This window comes from Pygocentrus nattereri, chromosome 18 (genome assembly GCF_015220715.1).
Source record: "Pygocentrus nattereri isolate fPygNat1 chromosome 18, fPygNat1.pri, whole genome shotgun sequence".
NCBI lineage: Eukaryota > Metazoa > Chordata > Actinopteri > Characiformes > Serrasalmidae > Pygocentrus > Pygocentrus nattereri.
This window is the reverse complement of record NC_051228.1, coordinates 14,950,555-14,974,591: the sequence shown is the minus strand read 5'-3', so window position 1 is coordinate 14,974,591 and position 24,037 is coordinate 14,950,555. Positions and strand designations below refer to the sequence as shown.

Sequence of the window (24,037 nt, the reverse complement as noted above, 5' to 3'; positions counted from 1 at the left end):
TCTACAGTCTCCAATTACAGGAACGCAGAAACGTCGTACGATTGATGCCTCCGGTTTCCAGTCGGACCGCATATTCTGTTGCACAGAAACGTCTTCAGGCATGGGAGTTTGGTGAGACAGAAATTCCAAAGTGAAAACCATGGAGAACATAACAGATGGGAAATGGAACAGCTTACCCGTGAAGCTTCATGACGGCATGTCATCGACTCTGAAAAAACTGGGATTTACTTATATGACTCCAGTTCAGGTAGTGAACGAATATTTCATGGCAACTACTCTCACATGTTCTCACCACTCTGTACTGAGCTGTACTGGAGCTAGTTCACTAAACTAGTTAGTCAGACTAGTTCATGTTAAGATTCCTGTTCTTTTCTGGGTCAAATCTGGCCGTTTTCAGGTTTTAATATCTTTAAAATACTATTACGCTTAATTAAAATATCGTAGACTATTTTGTTATGAAACTTGACTTCGTTAACAGGCGTGATACAAATGCGTAAAAATTAAGATAACCAATATGAATGTCTCCACAACATTCAGGGTCAAATTTGATCCTGGAGCTCACAATGCAGAAATACAGTGCAGATAGAGTTTATTACAATTTGAAAGTTTCATTTGTAACAGTTTTGACCCATGACAGTTCAATAATTTGATGTTATCAACACTAATAAAATATCTGTGACATAGGAACCTAACATGTTAGAAAGAGAATCCAGTAGAACATATGGCTCCTACATGCAAAATAGCAATCCAAACCCATAAAATCTTTTAAAATGTGTTTTGTTATGACAACAAATGTCCCTTTTTAGGGTAATTAAGGAAATTATGAACAGAAAATTAAAACAAAATAAATTAGTCTCCAAGTTGATGAGTAAGTATTTGGAAAGTAGGTTTAAATGAAATTGTGAAGTAGCATGATCTAGGACTGTTTGAGTTGGTTTAACCATGCTGAATCGAAATTGACCTGCAAACATTAATAATGTAACTGACTTGTGAACACAAGGGTTAATCTAATCAAGTGATTCTAATTTCAGTCTGCCTGCATCCCTCTGTTTATGAACAACAAAGATGTTGCTGCTGAAGCGGTAAGGACATCACTTTCTGTTATTTTTCCTAACATGAATAATTTAGATTAATAAAATAATGAACACAATTTCACACTTATCAGAATCAACTCACTATCTTGCAGGTGACTGGTAGTGGGAAAACTCTTGCTTTTGTAATCCCTGTCCTAGAGATTCTTTTAAAACGTGAAGAAAAGCTGAAGAAAATGCAAGTAAGTGAGCAGGCAATCAGAAACTATAGATAAGTGGTCATCAACTCTCCTCCTGGAGTTTGCTTCCAGCTCGGACTGAACACATTTGATCTTTCCACTTTATGGTTTTTATCAGGTGTGTTTGATTTAGGCTGTAGATGAACTCTGCAAGAATGTAGCTCTTAAGGTGACCATCTTTTTGGTGACCATTGCAATAGATACAACGTATTTCCATTTCATTCACCCATCCAAATCATTCAATTCAGGTGTTCCAATCACTTCCGTGGCCACAGGTGTATAAAGCCAAGCACCTAGGTGTGCAGACTGCTTCTACAAACATTCACGTTTCTCCGTCTGGCAATCCGATGGACCAGTCTGGGTTTGGCGGTTGCCAGGAAAACCTTGTCTGACTGCATCGTGCGCCAAGTGTAAAGTTTGGTGGAGGGGGGTTTATGGTGTGGAGTTGGTTTTTCAGGAGTTTGGCTCGGCCCCTTAGTTCCAGTGAAAGGAACTCTTAATGCTTCAGCACCAAGAGATTTTGGACAATTTCATGCTCCCAGCTTTGTGGGATCAGTTTTGGGATGGCCTCTTCCTGTTCCAACATGACTGCGCACCAGTGCACAAAGCAAGGTCCATAAAGACATGGATGAATGAGTTTGGTATGGAACAATTTAACTAGCCTGCACAGAGACTTGACCTCAACCTGATAGAACACTTTTGGAATGAATTAGAGTGGAGACTGCGAGCCAGGCCTTCTCATCAATCATTAGTGTCTGACCTCACAACTGCACTTCCCGTTCCTATAAACACACTCTTAAACCTTGTGGAAAGCCTTCCCAGAAGAGTTGAAGCTGTTATAGCTGCAGAGGGTCAGCCAATATCATATTAAACCCTATGGATTAAGAATAGGATGTCACTCAAGTTCATATGCATGTGAAGGCAAACAGCGAATACTTTTGGAAATACAGTGCACTACTGTCAGCACTGGTACACTGCCTTCGTATGTGTACTTTTTATACATTCACCTTACACATTATTTCGAACGTTCACTCACTGACTACCTACTTTATAGGTCATTGTATAAGCCGCCATCTGTTGTCATGCACAATTTGTCAGCCATTAGCTACTCAGTTTCTGACCACCAGACTATTGCTGGCAAAATAATATTAGGATAACTGATGTATAACATGCATATTCAGTTGCTTTTTGAAACTAATTGAAATCGAGGAATATCTTGCAGTGCAATAATGCAGCGTATTTTTTTTCGTTTTTATTTTGTGGCATTCCGGTGAAACTGATACACTTCTAACCAGCATATCACCCCTTACTCTTGCCTTTTCATGATATCTTGGCCTTACACACTTTGCCATGAGCATTTTTACTGCTCTTTGTCAACCCTCACCACCGACATGTTGGAATTTAATGTGTTCCATCTACTGGCATACATGCATGCATCACTCAGTAGCACACATGTACGTTAGAAATTGCTTTGTGGTGTTGATATCCGTGTATCCGAGACTGATGCTGCATTTAGGTGCCAGTATCTGCCCTGATACTATTACTGTATTCATATCTGTCTAACACCAATTTTATGAATGTTACAAATATATATTTTCATTATAACTAGGTAAAATGCTTTATCATTGTAGGTTGGTGCTTTGATCATCACACCAACACGAGAACTGGCAATACAGATTAGTGAAGTTATGGGCCAATTTCTTGAAGAGTTTCCTCAGTTCAGGTTAGTATGATCAGGTTGAACTATGTACTGTAATTTAAAATACGATTTGCAGGTAATGCAAAGAAAAACTAATGTGGTTTTATTACAGACAGATTCTTTTGATTGGTGGAAGCAACCCCATTGAAGATGTAGAGAAGTTCAAGACTCATGGGTAGGTAATGACTGGCTGAAAGACCTTTTGATTTTAAGGTCACAGTGACTTAAAGGGCTCATATCATGAAAAATCTATATTTACTTGTTTTTTTTTTTTATAGTAATAGTTTGATGTAGTATGTTGGAGTTTCAAAACCTACCGGTCACTTCCCTTTACATATAGGGAAAATAATGTTCAAAAATAGCCCTTTTGTATTGTGTTGTTTGTGTGATGTCACAAACATATTTGCGTAAATCACAATACAGCTGCTCCAACCCATTAATGCAGACATTTTAAGGAGTGCTTCTGGACTCATTTTTCAATGCGGTTCCAATACCAGGCCTTATTTATAAATGTTTGTCTTCATACGGTGGCACGGTGGGTAGCACTGTCGCCTCACAGCGAGGAGGGCCTGGGTTTGATTCCCCTGCCGGGTGACCGGGGTCCTCTCTGTATGGAGTTTGCATGTTCTCCCCGTGTCTGTGTGGGTTTCCTCTGGGTTCTCCGGTTTCCTCCCACAGTCCGACATGCAGTCAGGCCAATCGGATATGCTAAATTGCCCCTGGGTGTGAGTGACTGTCTGTGTCTGTCTGTCTGCCATGCGATGGACTGGCGACAACCTCCACCCACCCCGACCCTGACAGAGAAGCGGCTTAGTAAATGGATGGATGGATGTTTGTCTTCATGGCTCAGTAACACAACTTTTTCTGAGGGATAAAGAGAGGCTGGAAAATGGTCTTTTAAAATGAATTGTGACTGTTTTAGATTAATAGAATCATACAAATTTTATAGATATAGGAAACAAGATATGGGCCCTTTAATTTTGTATAATATAAGTAAATGCGATGTGTTCTTTGGTTGTAGTGCAAACATCATGATTGGAACACCTGGGCGGCTGGAGGATATGTTCAGGAGGAAAGCTGATGGGCTTGACCTGGCTAGCTGTGTGAAGGCTTTGGATGTATTAGTTCTAGATGAGGCAGACAGGTTACTGGACATGGGCTTTGAAGCAAGGTTCCCTTTAACTTCACATGTGGCACAACATAACTGTGGAACAGTCAGAAGGTCCATCTTCTCTCATCATCCTTTTTTGCTCTGTGTGCTTCCAGTCTGAATACTATCTTAGGGTATTTGCCCAAGCAGAGGCGCACAGGACTTTTCTCAGCCACACAGACTCAGGAGCTGGAGAAGCTGGTGAGGGCTGGCCTCCGCAACCCTGTTCGCATCACTGTGAAAGAGAAAGGCGTTGCAGCTTCTAGTGTACAGAAGACCCCGGCGAGACTGAGTAATTACTACACAGTGAGTAGAATGTTGGTCATCTTCATTTACATGCACTATATGCCACTGAATGCTTTAAGGGTGACTTTGCACACTGTGAACATTGAGTTCTGAAACACTGAACTGCTGTCTTAAACTTTGCTACTGCATTGCTGCGTAACTTATGTAGAATGCTGCATGGCTAGCTTTTACACATTGCAAATTACTGTGGTTATGTGAATTGCAAATATTTTATCTTTATTGTCTTGAATGTTCCACAGGTGTTCAGTTGGGATCTGGTGATTTTTCAAGGCCATAGCATATGATTTACATAAATTAGGTGTATTCATGTCATTTAGATTTATTTCATCCTGATCAAACTACTGTGGATACTGTGCATTATCATCCTGCAGGAGACTACACCTACATCAAGATGCAAATGCTTTATCATGTGAGAAGTGATCAGTCAGAATAGCTATGTATTGATTTGCAGCACCCCCTCACTCTAAGGGGACCAGTGTACCCAAACCATGCCAGCAAAATGCATAACATGGCCAGCAGACCCTCTCATTGTATGGCTCAGGCATTCAGGCTTGTATTCCTCTCTTGTTGTATACCACACATGTACTCGCTCACTTGGGAAGAATGTTGTGAAGTATGATTAATGTGACTATCACTTTTCCCCCCACACCTCTTTATGGTTTTAGCACCACTGAACTTTCAAATGTGCATTTGTCTTTTTGAGGACTGTGCATTGACCCTGGCTTATAATATTCCTACTATACTATAACATTTAGTTGCTGATGGACTGTCCTTGCTGACAGTCTGATTACATCCTGCACTGACATTTTTATTCCTTTAGATGTAAAGGCAGTTAGTCAGAGTTTTTATAGTCACAGTTTCCTGTTTCAGCAGTCTTTGTGACTAAAGCGCCTGTGCCCCAGTAATGAACCTTCATTCAAAGTCACTTAGATCTTTTCCTCTTGGCATCTTGAGGAAAACGTCTAAGTGCAAGGTTAACTTTGCCTGTTTGTCTTTTTTTTTTTTATATGCCACGGAGCATGGTGAGATGCTAATTGCTTAACTTCATCATGCAGTTCAACTGTCTGGAAGCATCTTCACTCATTATGTTTCAACCCTCATTTCTCCATTCAGTTTTTTTCCTCAAATTTTTCACCTACCTCTTTCTTGGCAAATTACAGGAATCCAGCTCTAAATGTGTAGTAGCCTAATTTATTGCCCCTGATGATTTCCTTTGATCTTGTTTGTATTTCTGCAGATCTGTAGAACAGAAGATAAGTTTAACACACTGGTGGCCTTTCTGAGACAACACAAGCATGAGAAGCAGCTTGTCTTTTTCAGGTAATATACACTAATATATAATATATGAAATACACTTAAAACCTTCCACTTTAAAGAGCTGTCTTAAAATTAGTGCAAAGCAGAGTTTGTTTAGAAGGAAGGACACATCGTCCACTCTGGTTTTTTCTTTGTTTGTTTCCACAGCACATGTGCTTGCGTAGAGTATTTTGGCAAAGCCCTGGAAGTCTTGGTCAAAAATGTCACGGTTCTTTGCATCCACGGCAAGATGAAGGACAAGCGAAACAAAATCTTCTCCGAGTTTCGGGAGCTGAGGAGGTAAATGGCACTTTGCTGTTTCCTGAGACTTGACGTTTCCTTGCTTTAACTGCTTACTAGTGTTGAAAGGCACTTTCAGACTTATCAAAAGAATTGTTAAAGGTGAATTCCAATTATTTTTAATATTAATATTTCTGCACAATTCACTCATTAGGATGTAAACAAAACAACCAAAAGCATGTCTGCACAAAGTTGATTTTTAAATTGAAGAGCACACTCTTTGTGCGGCCCATATCCTACATGTCATGTATTTAATTTTATAAGCTCCACTTATGTTTGTGTGTTTTTATGTACCAAAACCAGTTTTAATTCATTTTTATAATTCATGACTATTTGCCAACCTCTCCTTATACCCTAGAATTAAATAGGCTTTTTTTTTACTGTGCCTTTTAAGACTGATATATTTATCTGATTGCATTTTCTATATTGTGCCTCATTCAAAAAGTAATCCTAACTGCTTATAACTTGACTGTAAATGGGCAGTGCTAAACTGCTCGAGACTGAGTAGGAGAATATATGTAAATATATTTGATTTTGTGACACAATGATTTACAGAAGTGAGGAAATGTTGCTTTTCCATGATCTGGGCCTTTTTAAGATTTTCTTAACACTAAGATGACTTTGGGCCCAGACTAGTTAGTTAAACTAGCTAGCTAGAGTTAAACACCTCACAGAAATGTATTACTTTACGTGATTGTAATCACAGTGCCTTATAGTTTTGAGATGAAGCCTAAAACATGTTTTTAAATGCAGGGTTTTGTAAGGCAAAATAATATCCAAAGAAATGAGATCTTATCAGATGTACTGCTATTTTACCATCATAAACATTGCATATAAAAACTCAGACAATCATAGGTTCACTGGTTATTTTGGAGAGTAAATGGATAAATTTGTGCTGTGTACATCATGACATCTGGTTCTTAGCAATACCACTGTAAAGAAATCTGAGATGGTTTGCCTACAGTGCTGCTGGAAGTTAGCACATTACAATTTTTTTTCTAATAAAGATATTGAAACCTAGGGTATCAAAGTCATGCTAAAACTACTCAAACACTCTACTACTCCACAGGAAGAAGTACACAGCTAATGATGTGAGTGTGTGCTATTTTAGGGTAGCCACCCATTTCAATACCGGTTTAAAAAGCCATCATCCACTTGGCCTCATCATTTTCCCCTCGGGTTAATTCCCAGCGCCAATCTTAAGGACCAGTCTCTGTGAGGGGTCAGGTGAATACCAGTGTCAATTTTGGCAGCAGAACTTTTGTTCATTTACAGACCCAAAAATAATGGCAGATAATAAATAATGGCTATTTATAAGCCATGTAAGTAAACAGTATAAAGTTTGGATGGTTGAGTGTGTTCCATTTGAATAATATGCTCCTCACTGTCCTGTCCTCCCCTTCATCATGAGTGGCCACATGTGAAACATAGATATGGTGCAGAGCTGATTGGTGAGTTGAAGTGGGCAAGGGCAAGTTTAAAGGAAGGAATTGGTATAGCACCCAAAGTTGGTAAAGGACAAAGACAGTCCAGCATTTTCTGATTGCATTGGCCTGTTATCCCTTTATACTGATATGCTGTCTCTAAATACAGCATTCAGAAAGACTTTCTCAATTATCTAAATTTTGAGAAATTTGTGGATTCACCTTTTATAGCCATACTTCACACACGTGTTTTTTTTTTTTTATTATTATTATTAGCAGTGGTAGCATATTTGAAGTATTTCTTCCAAATGTGATGGTAATATGTGTCCTTTTCAGTGGGATACTTGTTTGCACTGATGTGATGGCAAGAGGCATTGACATTCCAGATGTTAACTGGGTGCTCCAGTATGACCCACCTAGCAGCGCAAGGTAAGGTGACCAGAACTAAATTCATTTTTGCATGACCACCTGTTGTACTTAGTAGATAACTGCAAGCTCTTTTCATCAGTTCCTTCGTGCATCGGTGTGGCCGAACCGCTCGTATTGGGAACCGAGGCAGCGCACTAGTCTTTCTGCTCCCGATGGAGGAATCTTATGTTAATTTCTTGTCTATAAATCAAAAAGTAAGGAAGGAACTTGCTTCATTTACACATACAGTTGGGGAGTAAATAAATAATTATGCTAATTCAGAGGAAAAAAGGTATATCTGCTAAATACATAAATATCGGTGGTCCTGCAGTGTCCGCTCCAGCTATATCCTCCTGTGAAGGATGTGGTGGACATATTGCCAAAATTGAAGGCTCTGGCGCTTGGAGACAGGGCCGTGTTTGAGAGAGGCATGAGGGCGTTTGTCTCTTACGTCCAGGCCTACGCTAAACATGAATGCAGCCTTATATTCCGGATCAAAGGTCAGTGCCTGTTGCTATCTGTATTACATGAATATGAAGTATTTTCCCCTTACTTCAAATGTTTGAAGCTTTCCTTTTTAGCTTTGCACTTAAGCAACAGGCCTAATGTAGAGAACTAGTAATGGGAGCTTATGTACTCCAGCCATGTACAAATTGCATTACATACTTGCTTCAAATCAAGTTGTTATGTAATCATAAATAGATTTGCTTATGTGGTTGCTGATGCAGTATCTTTTAAAATGGACAAAAGTATGTGTAAACAGTTGTAGGAAGCAACTTGAAGCCTGGATTTGATCCATTTTTTAATGGGCATGTTTTGCACAATGATAAATGGTAAACAAGCATTCTTTAATTGCTGGCTATGAAAGCCTCATGGGGGCAGCACCAAACTAAAGAAGCAAAGGTCAAAGACCAAATATGTCTTGAATGACCAGTAAATCAATTTTGGTGTAAAGGGAAAGTTAGGGTTTTTTTTTTTTTGTTTTTTTTTTTTATCTTTATCTTATCTGATCAAACTTGCTCTGCAGTGTTCTCCTAACCCTGAATATGTATTTACAATGCAAATATTAACTTGTCATTGTAGAAGTTTACGGTTATCTGATATCTGAATGGAATATATTATTTACAGACTTTGAGACATTTCAGAATCAAATATTTTATAGAAAATATGCTACAGACCAGATTGTGGGAAAAGTGTATATGTCTGTAATACTTCTCATGTTTCTTATTCAGACCTGGACTTTGCATCTTTAGCTCGAGGCTTTGCTCTTCTTCGCATGCCCAAGATGCCTGAGTTGAGAGGCAAGATCTTCCCAGACTTCGAAGAGGTGACAGACACAGACTTAATCCGCTTTAAGGACAAGAACCGAGAGAAACAGAGGCAAAAGATGTTACAACAGCAAAAGGAGAAAGAAAAGGAGGCACTACCCAGGAAGAACTTTGCCAAGAACGAAGCCTGGTCCAAACAGAAATCCAAAAAGGACAAGAGGAGAAAGATTGCTGCCAAACGGAAGTTCAATGAGGTTTGTTTTATTTATATGCTATAGGTTTTATTTATTTAGATATTGATTCCATAGCAAAGTATCTTTGTTTACAGTTTAGTTAGGATTTCATGCATACAGGTGAGGTATGTAATGTTCTTAACACCAAAAATGATAGTTAGCTCCAATATATACAAAGTAACATGCAAAACATGCTACTTTCTCATTAACATGTCTGTTTTGGTCGCAGGGATCAGATATGGACGACGAAGACATGAACGAGCTTTTGAATGACACGCGTCTACTGAAGAAGCTCAAGAAGGGAAAAATCACAGAGGAGGACTTTGATAAGCACATGAGTGCAAGGGGGAGTTCAAAAAATAAAAGAGCAGGACCCTCTCATGAGTCTAGCTCAGAAGCAGAGGATGAATGAAGTGTATTGTAACCTCTGGTTTTAAATAAACATGAACTGTTCCAGAATTCTCCACACTGCAGACTCTCATAGACAGTTTTTTAAATTATAAAAATGCTGTATCAGCATAGGGCCTGAATCAGTCAGGTTTATTAAGATTATGCATATGTTATTGTTACTTCTGGGTACCATTATTGTGTATTGTATTGTGCACAATAGTCACAGATTTCTGTATGTGAGGAGGGTAGATTACAGTCTCTAAGATTGGCATATTGAATTAAACAAGTCTTTTAAGTGTATGGATTAAGATGTGATCTTGTTCCTTCTAAAAAAAAAAAAAAAAAAAAAAAAAAAGCTTTGCTTTGTTGTGGCCTCAAAGACACTGGGCCTCAGCCACCAACCTCACTTAAGAAATTTCCTCTTAAAACCCACTTAAGTAGTGTGCTGACATTCCCGAATGTTTTCTTTATGTGGGATTTGTTCTGAGGTAAGAACAGAATCTACACACACCCAAGAGCGCAAAGTTCTGTGGTTTAAGAATGTGTTATGAATGTAATGTAAACTTTCTCCTAGGACCTTTCTTAAGAACAAATTTAAGATAATCATTTGTTTTGGTGAATATGACCAGTTGAAGTTCAAGATTAAAACAGTAAAATGCCCTCCATGACCCATTTGCATGCATCCCAGCAGGGGTGAGAAATACTTGAGTAATGTGTGCTTCCTTCCTATACTAAAATATTATTTTAGAAGATTTCTATTTTATTTGAATATTATTGAAAACTTGTACTTTTACTCCATTTCTAAGAGGAAAAACATACTTTTTACTTGTAATTTCACCTACTCTTTCCAAATACTTGTTACAAACTTCAAAAGCCAGGAAATTTTTCTTTCTTTTGCCCATCAATTGTTCTTTAAACCACCAACCAAATTCTTATCATTGCAAAATGAAACTGCTCACAATTATGCTAATTTGTCTTTGTGAGAGAACCAGTACAACTGACTAGTCACTGCATTGCACCCTCCAGAAAATGTACTTGTTATTCAAGTACATGTACATTTTTGGCTCTATAATTCCATATCTGTGGAAAATATTGGCAAAATATTGCTATTTCTTTGTATTTCTCTACTTCTTTCTTCTGAGCTCCCTGATGTTAAAATATGTAGGAACAGATATCTTTCTGCTGTTTGTTGTAATCTCTTTATGTTGTACATGGTTTTTTATTCAGCCTGATTTCCAAAAAGTTTGGACACTGCAAAATGTAAATAAAACAATGCATTGGTGTGCAAATCAATAGATGTGCAAGATACCCGTGTCATGTTACTAATGCACCTCCATACCATTACGGATGCTGGCTTCTGAACTGTGTGCTGATAAGTCGGATGGTACTTTGTCTTTAGCCCCGAGGATGTGGCATCCGTGATTTGCAAAGAAATTTACATTTTGATTCTTCGGACCACAGGGCACTTTTCCACTTTGCATCAGTCCATCTTAAATGAGCTCGGGCCCAGAGAAGGTGGCAGCATTTCAGGATCCTGTTTATATGTTTTTTATTTGCATAGTAGAGCATGAACTTGCATTTGCGGATGCAGCCACAAACTGTGTCCACAGACAGTGGTTTTCAGAAGTGTTCCTGTGCCCATGCAGTGATTTCCATTCCAAATTATCTTACAAAACGACTGGCAGCCTAAATGAAACTTCTATGGCCAATCTGTGTGAAATGTTTTTCTTGAAATTAACACCATGCACTGGAAAAAAAGTGATTTGATTTAATTTGATCTATTTAATTAAAGAATTTTCACATGAATGACTACAATATGTAACATCAACAGTCTTCAGTTTATTTTTAGCAATAACTGTTTTGATGTATTTTATGTCCAAAAAAACAATGCATAATTTGTCATTATGCCTATTTTTTCTAGTATTGTGCCACCCCAGTAAATCTCTGGGACTTCACTGATCTCTCTCTCTCTCTGTCTCTCACACACACACACATGCATGCATCATCTAAACTGCTTATCCTTCTGGGTCGCAGTGTTCACTTTACCCCATTCTAAAATAGGCCCCTGTTTCTTCTGTTTTCCTTGCAACACCCTGCATGTACTTATCTGCCATGAATGGTCGTGTCGAAAATATCGTTTTTAAGAGGTGGATGTACATGAACGGCACCACAAGGTCGTATTTACTAGAGGGAAGCTATTTTTTTTTCAGTGAGCCCCGAGTTTCCGATTTGGGGGCATGTCAACAACAAAAAAAAATGATAGCCGATGATAAACTGGCCATATTTCGGTTATTCATCAGCCGCAATATTAACACTGCAGACTGAAACCATCTATACATGGAAATGCAGATATAATGTATATACACACTCTCTTAAAAAAACCCAGAAAAATAAAAGTAAACCAAAAATATTTTTTCTACTTATTTCCAACCAAAACCACTTGAACATAAATCAGGTCATACTTACGACCTCCGAAGTCGTAATTAAGAACAAGGACCTGAAGACAGCATTAGAAATAGATGATTAAGGCTAAAACCTTTTCTCAAAACTAGTCTAAAATAATGACTCAGGCGTCAGGAAACGTATTCATAATCATTTAATATAATAACTTTGTGTGCGGCAGCTTTTAGAGGTATTAAAGGCTCCCGACGTCTGGTTCCCATCATCATCACTGCGAACAATAGTGGCGCATTACCCATCAAACGTTGAATGATTTTTTTAGATCTTAACCATTTAATTGTAACGAAAAGTTGAAAAAACTGGGTTACACCGCACCGTTTTTAGGAAGGTACATATAATTCCTGCCTAATGTTTTTTAGATTTTTTTCATCTTTATAGCAAAATAAAGTGTAACTGAATAGTACTATGCGTTGCAGGTGACTTACCACGCAGAAATGAATTACTACATGTTGCAGTGTGGCTACTGCTGGAAATATTGTAGAGGCAGAAACGCGCGGCTCCGCTCTCTCCTTTCTGCGCATGCTCCGCTATTAATCCCGGTAACCTCCAACATGGCGGCGAGGGGCCATGTGCAAGACCCTAACGACAGAAGACTGAGACCCATTTACGGTACGGAACTGGCCGCTGTCTGAGCAGCGCGTCCTCCTCCGTGTGCATTTTGTCTTGTGTGGTTAGTACGCTGGGAAACGACACGAGTCCGGGTGAGGGTAAGAGGGCGCTTTGCCGCCGGTGAGGCCCGCGGTCTCTGCGAGCTCCGGCCCCGGACTCGGTTAGCCTGAGCTCGCGAGTCGCGGCGCACTCGAGCGGCCGCTCGCTCATAACGCCCCACTCGCTTATTTACCAAGCGAACCGAACGTCTGACTGCTGATCCTCAAAATACCCTGGTTTCGGGTTTTGCTCTTGTGTTTAAGTTGCAGACTTGCCAGATACATTTGTAGCCCACAAGCTAATTACTTGACTGCTAAGTGTCAAGTTAGCATGCTGGCTAACGTTAGCTTTGTTGCAACTCCGACACAAAACTGCATATTTGCGTTTAACATCATCTGTATGTCCTTAGCGTTAAATCTGCTTGGTTGTTTGGTTAAATTTCGTAATATGAGCTATTTGGTAATATAAACGGTGGCCGAATTGCAGGGAACCTGTAGTGGAAGTACTGGTTCCTGTCAGGGAAATCTGCTCTGGCACCTCTTCATAATTTCATAGGAGATGGCAGTAACGTTAAGCTTTTACACGCAAACTTAACTTAATAATTTCAGCGGTCGTATCCAAAATAGTCCTTAAATATTGATGTCGTTTCCTGTCTGGTTTTCGCGTAGTTAGGTTAGCTAGCTAAATTGGCCTTACTGTACTGTGACTTCTTTAAAGCCTGTCGTACTCTGGATATCAGAGCTTGCCAGTAAGTGACAGCTGACAGCGGTCTTTCGGCAAACTGTCAAAACCGGCTCTCTGTTCCATTGCATGTTAAACTAAACGTCGTTAAAAAGTCAGCTGTGTTAATGGAATCCATTTACCACCTAGCGGTTTGGCCTTGGGACACACAGCCTTTACGAATGAGTCCCTTTTTATATCCAGAGTGTCATTTATCTAAATCTGGACTTTTGATCTTTTATTGTGCGTGTTGTATTGGCTGAACTCTCACAGAATCTGTCTAGAAAATGCAAAGGTCAGGCAAGCTTTCTTTAGAGTCTCTTCTGTTTCTAATAAGCTTGGATGTAGAAGACATTCTAAACCACAATAGTTATGAAGTGCCATTCTTAAACCTCTGGTAAATTGTATGAGCACACAACATGCTTCATGTATTGACTTTAGTTATTTGCAACTAGCATTGAATTTCATTAACATTGATTTTTGTAGTAAATGTGGAGCACCTTAGTTACCCAAATGACAAACCAAGGTCAGAAGTAATGAGAACCCACCTGAAGAGAATCCTGTGCAGTTGTTCAGAGGATAACATGACTAAATATGTTGGGGAGGCAATATTAACATCTTCAAATTTAGAGAGCGTACAGGGAGAGGTTTGGATGGCTGCTGCTCAGAGGTGTGGGAGCGGCACACCCTTAAGTGGAAACCAGGAGACAGTGAGGTCTGGGAAGAGTGTATAAGCAAGGAAGCAAGCAGTCTAGTATGGTAATTATTGCTTTGAAAGTGACCCGCATACATAATGCACGAAGGACTACCTGAACTGGTATGTGTGTCGAAGCAGAAGCAAGCATGCATTGTCTTGAGACAAGTCCAGTCCCAACAGATGCCCTAAGCTTTGTGGTCCATCACACTTGATGTCAGCAAAGTGATCTATAGGGCGAGAACTCAAAGATGCTTCGTTTAAATGCATATGATTGAGAGCGATTTGTGCAGCGAGGGTGCTTGGTTTAAAAATCTGCATTTGAGACAGACTTGTGTGATGTGCCACAGTGTACTGCACTCCCTTTCTTATTAGCTACTTTGCATAATTAATATTGCTTAATTTACATTACAGGCAGACTGCAGCTTAATAAAAAAGTTAAAGTAAGAAACAAATGCGTTTTAACTCCCATCTGAATATCCTCCTCTCTACCTTGTTGATCAGACAGCTCTGTTTTTGGACTCATTGGTCCTCACCTGCATCTCATGGAGTTTTGTGGAGGGCGTTCCTGAGCACCCCTTCAGACTCTAAAATGAGAAACGGAACACCCTATGGCCTCGCAGCCCTCACGTGCCTGCATAGTTGTGGACTGCAGGACTGCGGCTGCACCAATTAGGTCTGGGCTATAGTTAGCTTGACAGACTATTTCTCAAACCTGGTAGACTTGGCTAAAGTTAAACAGAGATTGCAATTAGAGAGAGCCCAGCAAATCAGTAACTGTTATGGTGAAAGGTGTATTGGTGTATTGCAGCCACCCAATATCTCACTGCAGTACCTTGCAGTTGTGTTGGCAAAGGAGGAGTGTAGGAGTTGCATCAATCTGTAGAAGGTACAGCACAAATGCATCAATGCTTAGTTTTTGCTTGTTTGTGGGTTTTTTAATATTTGCAAAAATATATATTTTAAAAGTCATTCTGAATCATATGATTGAATTACATTGTGTTAAAATCAAATATTTCATGGTTCATTGATTAGCTTCCTTAAGAATCGCAGGACGATTGTGAAATGCTGAGATTTGAGATCTAACAGAAGTATGTTTTGTGTCCTGAAGCACAGAAAACCTGTCTTATTGAGGAATCAAAGTAGGAGGAGCAAACATTCCCAGTGTAGCCAGTCCTGAAGTGGAGGGGGACTTTGAAAGAGGATACTTACTGCAGGGGAACATACTGTCAGCAGGTTTCTGACGCAAGCCCATGGGGCTGTAGAGGCCTGTATGTTGCTTGCTTTGTGAACACGTGTCCGATAGCTGATTTATTTAACTATGCACGTATGCAAATAAAATCTAATTGTGAATAAATTGATATCAGTTACAAATGCCTGAATAGACAACATTTTCTCTACCTAGATCAGGACATGGTCTTAGAGGTATGTGACTAAGAGTCCAGGACAGTTCTGTGCTGTGGGAGCAGTAGGTGATTCAGATGAATTTTTCTGTGCCAGTTGTGCTTAGCAGTATTGTATAAATGCTCCACATTGCATTTTCACTGTAAGCTACAGCTGTCTTCTGGCTTCTTTTAGCGATTAAAGCCAGTTATACAAGCTTCAGTGAGGGTCACAGACTAAAACGGACCGATATATCTAATTCCGAATTGTGTTTGGACACAGGAGCAGATTTGCCCACATGTGCTCAGTTATTTAGAACAGTTTAAGTTTTCTTTGAGAACAAGAATGTGCATGTCTGGCTTCAAGAATGGAAACGGTTGTAGCTGTCACTTTACTGGGGTGACGAGATACAAGATGAGATGACTATTCATGAATCATCATCTAAGAGAACTTGACACGAGGCAGGTTTATATCAGACTAGTTAGTCCCAATAATAAAGAATTAATTCTTTGACTCCAAATTGAATTTGGTTTGGCCATTTCTTTTGTTTGGCTGTTTTGGTAACATGGAATTTGCACTGGACTGTGGTAGATGCACCCAAAGTCTAGTAGTCTTTGAGTCTCACAGTCAAGAAGAGATGAACAAGTTAGTGCTCCATAGGTCATCAGGGGTAAAACTGGGATATTTTGTGAACAACAGGGTTCAGTAATATGTTTTAAATGTAATTTATTTCTAAGACTATCTCAAAGAAATTCCTCTAACCTGTTGTGATAATTTCCTAAACTTCTGTTGTGAAAAACCCTAGACTTCCCTAGCTTTAACCACCCACCTTCTAACTCAATGGTCTTTTTGTTTTGTTTTGTGTTCCATGGTTATGGGTTCTTGTGAAGCAGTGCATTTTCAATCATTTGCTCTGGTACATAAACTAGTTATTAGTTAAGGCTCAAACCTTAACTGACCCAGGTTGTTGCTGTTTGTTTTATTGCTGTATAGTCTCATCTTAACTGGAGTAGTTAGTGTTGAAGTAAAATTGCCTGTGCAGTTGTAGCCTCAGACTCTCTGTCCACTTGTACATGCAGTGTTTGATATCTGCTGAACTAGTTTTGCTTGACTATTGCTGTTTTGTCACTTGCATTATGGTTGGCTCCCTGCACAGAATCACTGTGGTTGGCTCCCTGCACAGATCAACAAAATAGAATCACTAAATTGAAAACAAGCTTGATATTCACAGCATCAGATCACAACTTAGAAGTGTTTAGTAGCTCTCTTGCCGATGCATTTACCAGTTAGTGGCATCTGGGTATGTTTTGATTTCGTCCCTCTTTTTTTCTTCTGTAGTCCCATTTTGGAAACCTTCAACCTCTACATGTTGCCCCAAAACAGAAGTCTGTGGTTGATCAGCTTGCTTGTCAGTCATATGCCTTTGCGTGTCAGAGTAGTCAATGCTTGGACAAAGGTCTGTAACAAAACTCACCAGGTTCTCTAATGAGAAGCAGAGTTCTGAATTGCAAGACTGGCACTGTGGTAGCTGCATTCAACATGTATGTATCATAAGGGTAAGGGGCTATTTGTGCAGTAATGATATTTACTGTTTTGCCAACTGGATTTTGCTCAATGTGCTCAAAGGGTGTACTTGCTCCTAGCAGCCTAGATAGTATAAATATCAATGTTGATTTAAAGTGCGTTTTCATATTTTCAGTGCTGTTGGCACCTATGAAAGAAGTGGGGCTCCCAAAGCTATTAAATCCCAAATTAACCCCTGGTTGTAATACACACCAAGGGCATGGGTCGGTGATAGCTTTGTGAGGGTGTTTAAGGCCAAGGCATGAGGGGCATATGTCAAGAGGCATTAGGCTCCAGGAAGGCTGGGCATAAATCGCAGAAATGCAGCTACAATGTGACATGAGGAACCAGTAGCTTAACTTAGTGTCAGTACTATTGAATGAGAGTAACGGCTGGTTAGTTGTTTCAGTACATGTGTGAGAGAGACTTGTGGGCAGAGACAGCTGGCTGGTTGTAATTTAAAATCTAATTTATAATTGTAGACGTGTAAAGGAAACTAACATATAGGGCTAAATGTGTAGTTTTATAGAAACTGACACAAACTGCTTTAGTCAAGTATATAGAATTTTGGTTCTTATAACATTTGCATTAACAGCCATGTAACTCATAAAACACTAGACCTGTATGAAACCTGTGTAAACAGTTTGGCCTACTGCTGTGCAAGTCTAGTGGACCAGTGTGGCTAACGGTTACCAAGACCAGATAGTATCTCAACATTAGCAACAGTCTTATTCAGGAATTTACCAGTACTGTTTTACATTTACAAGTCCGCTGAGAAGACAAATTAATCTCCATTGCAGGTAATAATAGAAATACTGAGCAAGTTATGAACACTAGTAACTGTGCATTTCTGTTTAGCGCTTTTGATTTAATATGTACATCTTGTATTGATTAAAATAGTCTACATGTATGTATGTTAGTGTTTTCACTGTTTTTTTTCTAACTACTAAAGTTCTGTTGAAGTGAACCTAAAGGGAACCAACTGCAAATGACCTTGTTTTTGTGCTTAAAATGTAAGTGAACTTTAAAGAGGACTCAGTTTTCTTTCTGGTCCTTTGAGATCTCAGACAAGAACTCCATTAGAACTTAGACGCCTTTCACACCACTCACAGTGTGTGCAGTGCTCACAAAGTGGGCAGCGTTCTCTGATAAAACTGACCTTTTAGGTGGCGAGAGGAACCACCAAACATGACGGCTGTTCTCCTATTGACCATACTGAAACGATTGGCCAAAGCGCATCACTCAAAATTGGAAAAATGTGAAACTTGGCATCAGCTGTGAATTTTTATTCATTCAGTGTGAAAGCAGCTTAAAATTGCGTTCCATGCCCAGCTCGAGCCTTTAATACATAAATTCATATGTGCTCTCGCATTTTATCGCTTTCTTTTTTCTGCTGTCTTTTTGCAGATCACATACAGACTTTTTCCTGGGTAGAACCTTAGAAAGGTTCATAGATCTGTTTTTACCTGCTCTGTGCATATGGTTTACCTCAAGAGGTGGTCTCAGTTTGGTTCGTGTTTGGGGCCATTTAGAGGGGTCTGAGTTCGTTTGGCATGTTCTCATAGTCCACTTTAGATGCTAAAATGTCCAAAGTGTGAAAACCCTCAGATATGCACATTGCCAAAAGTATTCGCACGTCTGCCTTCACATGCATGTGAAAATTGAGTGACCTCCCATTCTTAATCCATAGGGTTTAATATGATGTCGGCCCTCCCTTTGCATCTACAACAGCTTCAACTCTTCGGCTTTCCACAAGGGTTAGGAGTGTTTTTATGGGAATTTTTGACCATTCTTCCAGAAGCGCATTTGTGAGGTCAGACACTGATGTTGGATGAGAAGGCCTGGCTTGCAGTCTCCGCTCTAATTCATCCCAGAGGTCTTCTGTCATGTTGAGGTGAGGACTCTCTGTAGGCCAGTCAAGTTCTTCCACACCAAACTTGCTCATCCATGTCTTTATGGACCTTTATACACTGGTGCGCAGTCATGTTGGAACAGGAAGGGGTTGTCCCCAAAATGTTCCCTCAAAGTTCGAAGCATGAAATTGTCCAAAATCTGTTGATCTGCTGAAGCTTTAACCTTTCACTGGAAGTAAGGGACTGTGCCCAACTCCTGAAAAACAACCCCACACCATAATCCCCCCTCCGTCAAACTTTACGCTTGGTACAATGCAGTCCAACGGTTACCGTTCTCCTGGCAACCGCCATACGCAGACTTGTCTATCGGCTTGCCAGATAGAGAAGCGTGATTCGTCACTCCAGAGAACACATCTCTACTGCAGGGGAGTGCAGTGGAGTGCACCACTTCATTCAAAGCTTTGCATTGACCTTGGTGTTGTAAGGCTTGGATGCAGCTGCTTGACCTTGGAAACTCATTCCATAAAGCTCTCTACGCTGTTCTTGAGCTAATCTGAAGGCCACATGAAGTTTGGAGGTCTATAGTCATTGACTCTGCAGAAAGTTGGCAACCTCTGCGTACTATGGTCATCAGCATCCGTTGACCCCACTCTGTCATACATGGCCTGTTGCTGTCGTTCCCAATCACTTCCACTTTGTTGTAATACTACTGACAGTTGACTGTTGAATATTTAGAAGCGAGGAAATTTCACTACTGGACTTGTTGCACAGGTGGCATCCTATCACTCAACGCTGGAATTCACTGAGCTCCTGAGAGCGAACCATTCTTTCACAAAAGTTTGTAGAAGCAGGTGTTTAGGTGTTTGCTTTTATACGCCTGTGGTCATGGAAGTGATTGGAACACCTGAATAAAATTATTTGGATGGGTGAGTGAATACTTTTGGAAATATAGTGTACTTTACTTTTTCTCTGTTACAAGGCAACACTTCTGTCCTTTCCTTGGCCCTGTTGAGTCAAAGGAAAAATAAATTGTTCATCCACTGTCTTGTCTAGTTAATTTTGGCAGTCAGCTGTCATGAAGAATAGTCTTATACATTCTTTCAGCTTAAGCCTTTTGGGGTTGTGGCTAGTGGATGGGGTCCTGATGTCAAACAAAACAAGAGTGCTCTTACAAGGGGTCCTGGGTGGGAGCATATTTTCGTTTGTGGCTGTCCCTTCTGTTGGCTCACATTATATCGGTGTTATAGGTACAGGTAGTCTCTGTGGTATTCTGCCATTGTTTGTCTCCTAGCTGTATTAGTTGTCTGCTTTGTTTTGCTGCTGCTGAATTTTTCAATATTCTCTGTGAACATCCCCGTTTTTTCTACAAAAATTTTTGTTTGTAACACTTTATTGCATTTACCAATGCTTTTTTCATCAGATAGATCAGGTAGAGCGAAGTGCGTGTCTGTCAAATTAGATTTTTGTAATTACAATATATGAATAATGAATATAGATGTTTTGTAGCCAGTACCGATTTTAAGGGGGTACAGAGTTTGATAACTCACATTACTGGCCAATAGAATTTTTTATATATATATATATATATATATATATATATATATATATATATATATATATATATATATATATATATATATATATATATATAAAATAATTTTTCTATTTTATGTTTAACAGGTTCTGGTTAAACGTATGATTGACAGTTCAGTTTTTGTACTTCTCAAATTTAAATAAACAATTGATAAATGCAGTCTTAAATGATTTATTATTATAAAAACATTATTTATATATAAATATTAGTTCATTTGTTTGCTACCCATGAAGATTTTATTTTTAAGCTCAGTTGAGCCAGTTCAGCATTGTAGTCACATGGTTAATAAGGATGAACCAACACCATGTTTTCTCTTTCAGTACATATACTTGTAAATAAATGTCTTCTGATAAGGAGTCCTCATCCTAACTGTTAATGTAACTACTTGATCCGTGTCTATAAATCCTTGTTCTGTGTTACAAATCAAATACACTAAACCTGAATGCATAACATATACCGGCCAGTTAAGGTTAACATCTCTGTGGTTTCAGAGCTACCAAAAGTTGCTGCTCTCTTTGACATGGCTTATCTTTTAAATGATTAATTATCTTTGACTTATTGAAATCCTTGCTGGTCATGCCTCTTCTCAAAATACTGTTGGAACAGATTTTGCAGTGAGCATTTTTACTACTAGTATTGTCAAGCATGAAATAATCCCACATCAAAAATAATTTTATTGTTACTATTCTCTTTTGCTGATTCAGACACAGTTTTGAAGTGCTAGTATCAGGACTGATGCCAGTCGTCGTATTAAATGCAGTGAATTGTTAATATCACCCAATATAGTCATCAGACAAAGAGTAATTTGTTGTTAGTAAATGCTTTTAAATTCTGTCTAAAAGATTTTGGCTGTTTTTGATAAGTATGAGATGAAGTGTTCAAGGGAGAGGGTCAGATTTGACTTCTGGGCTAAACCACATCATTGTGCAGACTAGAGTTTGCCTGCTTTCATGCAGATTCAGCTCATCATCTGATTACCACGTCCTTAATGAGATTAATCTAAACCGTCTAGACAAAGCTAACAATAAAAAGAGAGCATTACCGAATGCTGATTAGGTGTATGAAAACGTATCTAATGCTGTTTAATTTGTTTTGAATGATTGTGTAGTTTTTATAATAATTGAAAGCAACTTATCATGGTCTGTTGCACAGTTACAGATTTTCTTCTGTCCTAGATTATCTTGATAATGGCAATAACAAGATGGCAATCCAGCAAGCTGACAAGCTGCTCAAGAAGCACAGGGATCTTCACTGTGCTAAGGTGGGTGGCTTTCTAAGAATTCAGTCTAAGACACCAGGTTGTACAGGTGCAGGAAAAAATTGTTTCTTGGATGCATCGCGATGCCGATGTGAACAATTCCAAATCGATTCACAGATGTCAAAAATCACATAATGTTGACGAAGCAAAGGGCAGAACTTGGAAGTGGGTCACCCAGACAGTACATAACAAACGCACAACTGGATGGGCGAGAAATCCAACCGGCTCCCTCTGCATTAAAAGCTAGTTTTGGTCAGTAGCCATTTTGTCCTTTCAACAAAAATCAGACCACCTTGGGAGCCACAACATTTAATTCCCAATATGTCTCAGTGTGTGCTAATGTCTTAGTATAGGCTAAACAATATTAATGAAAACGCAGACTTACTTTGCTCTACTTTAAGCTTTAGCTCAGCTATAGCAGCTTTCCTCCCTTTCCATCAGGAAACATTTTCTCAGAAGTAGAGCAGCTTATTGTAAAATGTCTTTCATTGTTCGGCTGTGGAACGGAGAAATTCGAAAGAGAAGCAACTTCAACTTCACAACTCTCATTGCAGATTTAATGTTCCAGGAAACCAGCTGCGCTGCTTATAAATGCAAATTAGTCCATTCATCTCCAAATCTTCGCCTTGGCTAAATCTCTCTCTGCCTTTTTGTTTGCTACTAGCCAGGAGAGACTGTGTTGCTAAGTGACCTGCAGTCTGCACGCCAGTTTGTTGAGAAACAGGGCTTTCACGCTATGTTGCACGCGTCCTGTCTCACAGATATTTTACTGATGCAGTGACCCCTGACTGTACAACACAAAGAAATCTGAAGTTATAAAATCACTAAAGAAAACAGGCAGGACAGCTGTAATGTGCTGCGTGGTCATCCACTCCCACTGGATCTTATTTCACCGTAACAGCGCATTTTATCTAAGATGAGTGGCAGCAGCGGCTAATGTGCTCCAAACATTAGCAGTGTCCGAGAGCCTTCCAGTTCCCTTACATCACTTCCATTTGTTTTATTAATAAAAGTATTAGAGGGAAATTCATTATAGATCATTACAAATACTTTGCTTTAAAAATACCAAGTCATCACACAGTGAGGGGGGAAAAAAAGAGATCCTGTATAGAAAACATAATCGTTTTATAATCGCATCGCAGCCCTCTGAATCATAATCTAATCAAATCGTGAGGGGCCAAGAGATTCCCAGGACACTGTCGAAATCTTATTAAAATTAATAATTGCTTCCCCATTGCAATTTTGTCTAGTTAGCTGACTGTGAAGTTTAGACCTATTTAAAGCTTGCTTTGATGTTAAAGAAAAATTTTAACCTTTGATTTAATCCGTCCGTATAATGAATCTATGATTGTGTTTACGCAGGCTGGCCACTTTATTAAATACACCTATTTATACCTACAATTAATAAATTTTTTTCAGGTCCACTTATCATGTAGGAACTGTTTTAGTTGTACAGTTACTGACTAGTTTTTCTTTGTTAGTGCACTATTACCATGTTTGTCAGTGGTTGTAACCCTCACAGGACCACCATGGAGCAGGTATTATTTGGGTGGTGGATCTGTTGTAGTGCTGCTAACAAGTTATGCAGAGAAACATTTTGTGCAGCTACAAATTGCAACAGTAAGTGGACATGACAAATTGGTCAATGAGAGTAGGTACAAGGAGGTGTACTTAATGAAAACGCTGAGCGGTGTATGATTAATTGAAGGTATTGCTGTCATCACTGTTGAAGTATTAGTCCAATTTTGCCCTTTGCTATTATTACAGCCAAAGCAAACAAATTATTTTATTGATATTGTCAGTACTCTTTAGGCCAATAGCAGTACAGTGCTTATGGAGTGGTATACCTAATCAATTTCTTTCTCTGATCCTTTAGGTCCTAAAGGCCATTGGTCTGCAACGCACAGGCAAGCAGGATGAAGCCTTCACTCTGGCCCAAGAGGTAGCCAACCTGGAGCCCACTGATGACAACTCCCTCCAGGCACTCACCATTCTTTACAGAGAGATGCACCGGCGTGAGTGGCTACAGCATCTATATCCATTTATAGATATTTATCCTAGATTAAAAATAATCATATTGCCTTTATATTACCTATTAGTCACAGCATTGCTTCTGTTAT

At 39.3% G+C, this 24,037-nt stretch overlaps 2 protein-coding genes across 4 annotated transcripts in view; both read left to right on the top strand.

Annotated features, from left to right (window-relative positions):
- Nucleotides 1–25: 25 nt before the first annotated feature.
- On the top strand, nt 26–11,037 carry ddx55 (DEAD (Asp-Glu-Ala-Asp) box polypeptide 55). Of its 2 annotated transcripts, XM_017693696.2 has the most exons (14): nt 26–247; nt 1,032–1,082; nt 1,187–1,273; nt 2,902–2,993; nt 3,082–3,144; nt 3,991–4,140; nt 4,236–4,425; nt 5,663–5,745; nt 5,890–6,021; nt 7,782–7,874; nt 7,954–8,068; nt 8,185–8,353; nt 9,086–9,375; nt 9,584–11,037. In XM_017693696.2, exons 1-14 carry the CDS (start codon nt 140–142, stop codon nt 9,764–9,766), a joined length of 1,806 nt encoding a protein of 601 aa, XP_017549185.1. In that variant the 5' UTR covers nt 26–139; the 3' UTR covers nt 9,767–11,037. The 2 variants fall into 2 exon arrangements, with proteins under 2 accessions (XP_017549185.1, XP_017549186.1); XM_017693697.2 differs by lacking the exon at nt 3,991–4,140.
- Nucleotides 11,038–12,697: 1,660 nt separating this feature from the next.
- The window catches only part of naa25 (N-alpha-acetyltransferase 25, NatB auxiliary subunit), a 24,824-nt gene continuing 13,484 nt past the window's right edge, over nt 12,698–24,037 (top strand). For both annotated transcript variants that reach the window (XM_017693565.2, XM_037547607.1), the window contains exons 1-3: nt 12,698–12,813; nt 21,835–21,920; nt 23,794–23,932. In XM_017693565.2, coding sequence (XP_017549054.2) covers nt 12,756–12,813; nt 21,835–21,920; nt 23,794–23,932 — 283 coding nt within the window. In that variant the 5' untranslated portion in view covers nt 12,698–12,755. The remainder of the gene's footprint in view (nt 12,814–21,834; nt 21,921–23,793; nt 23,933–24,037) is intronic.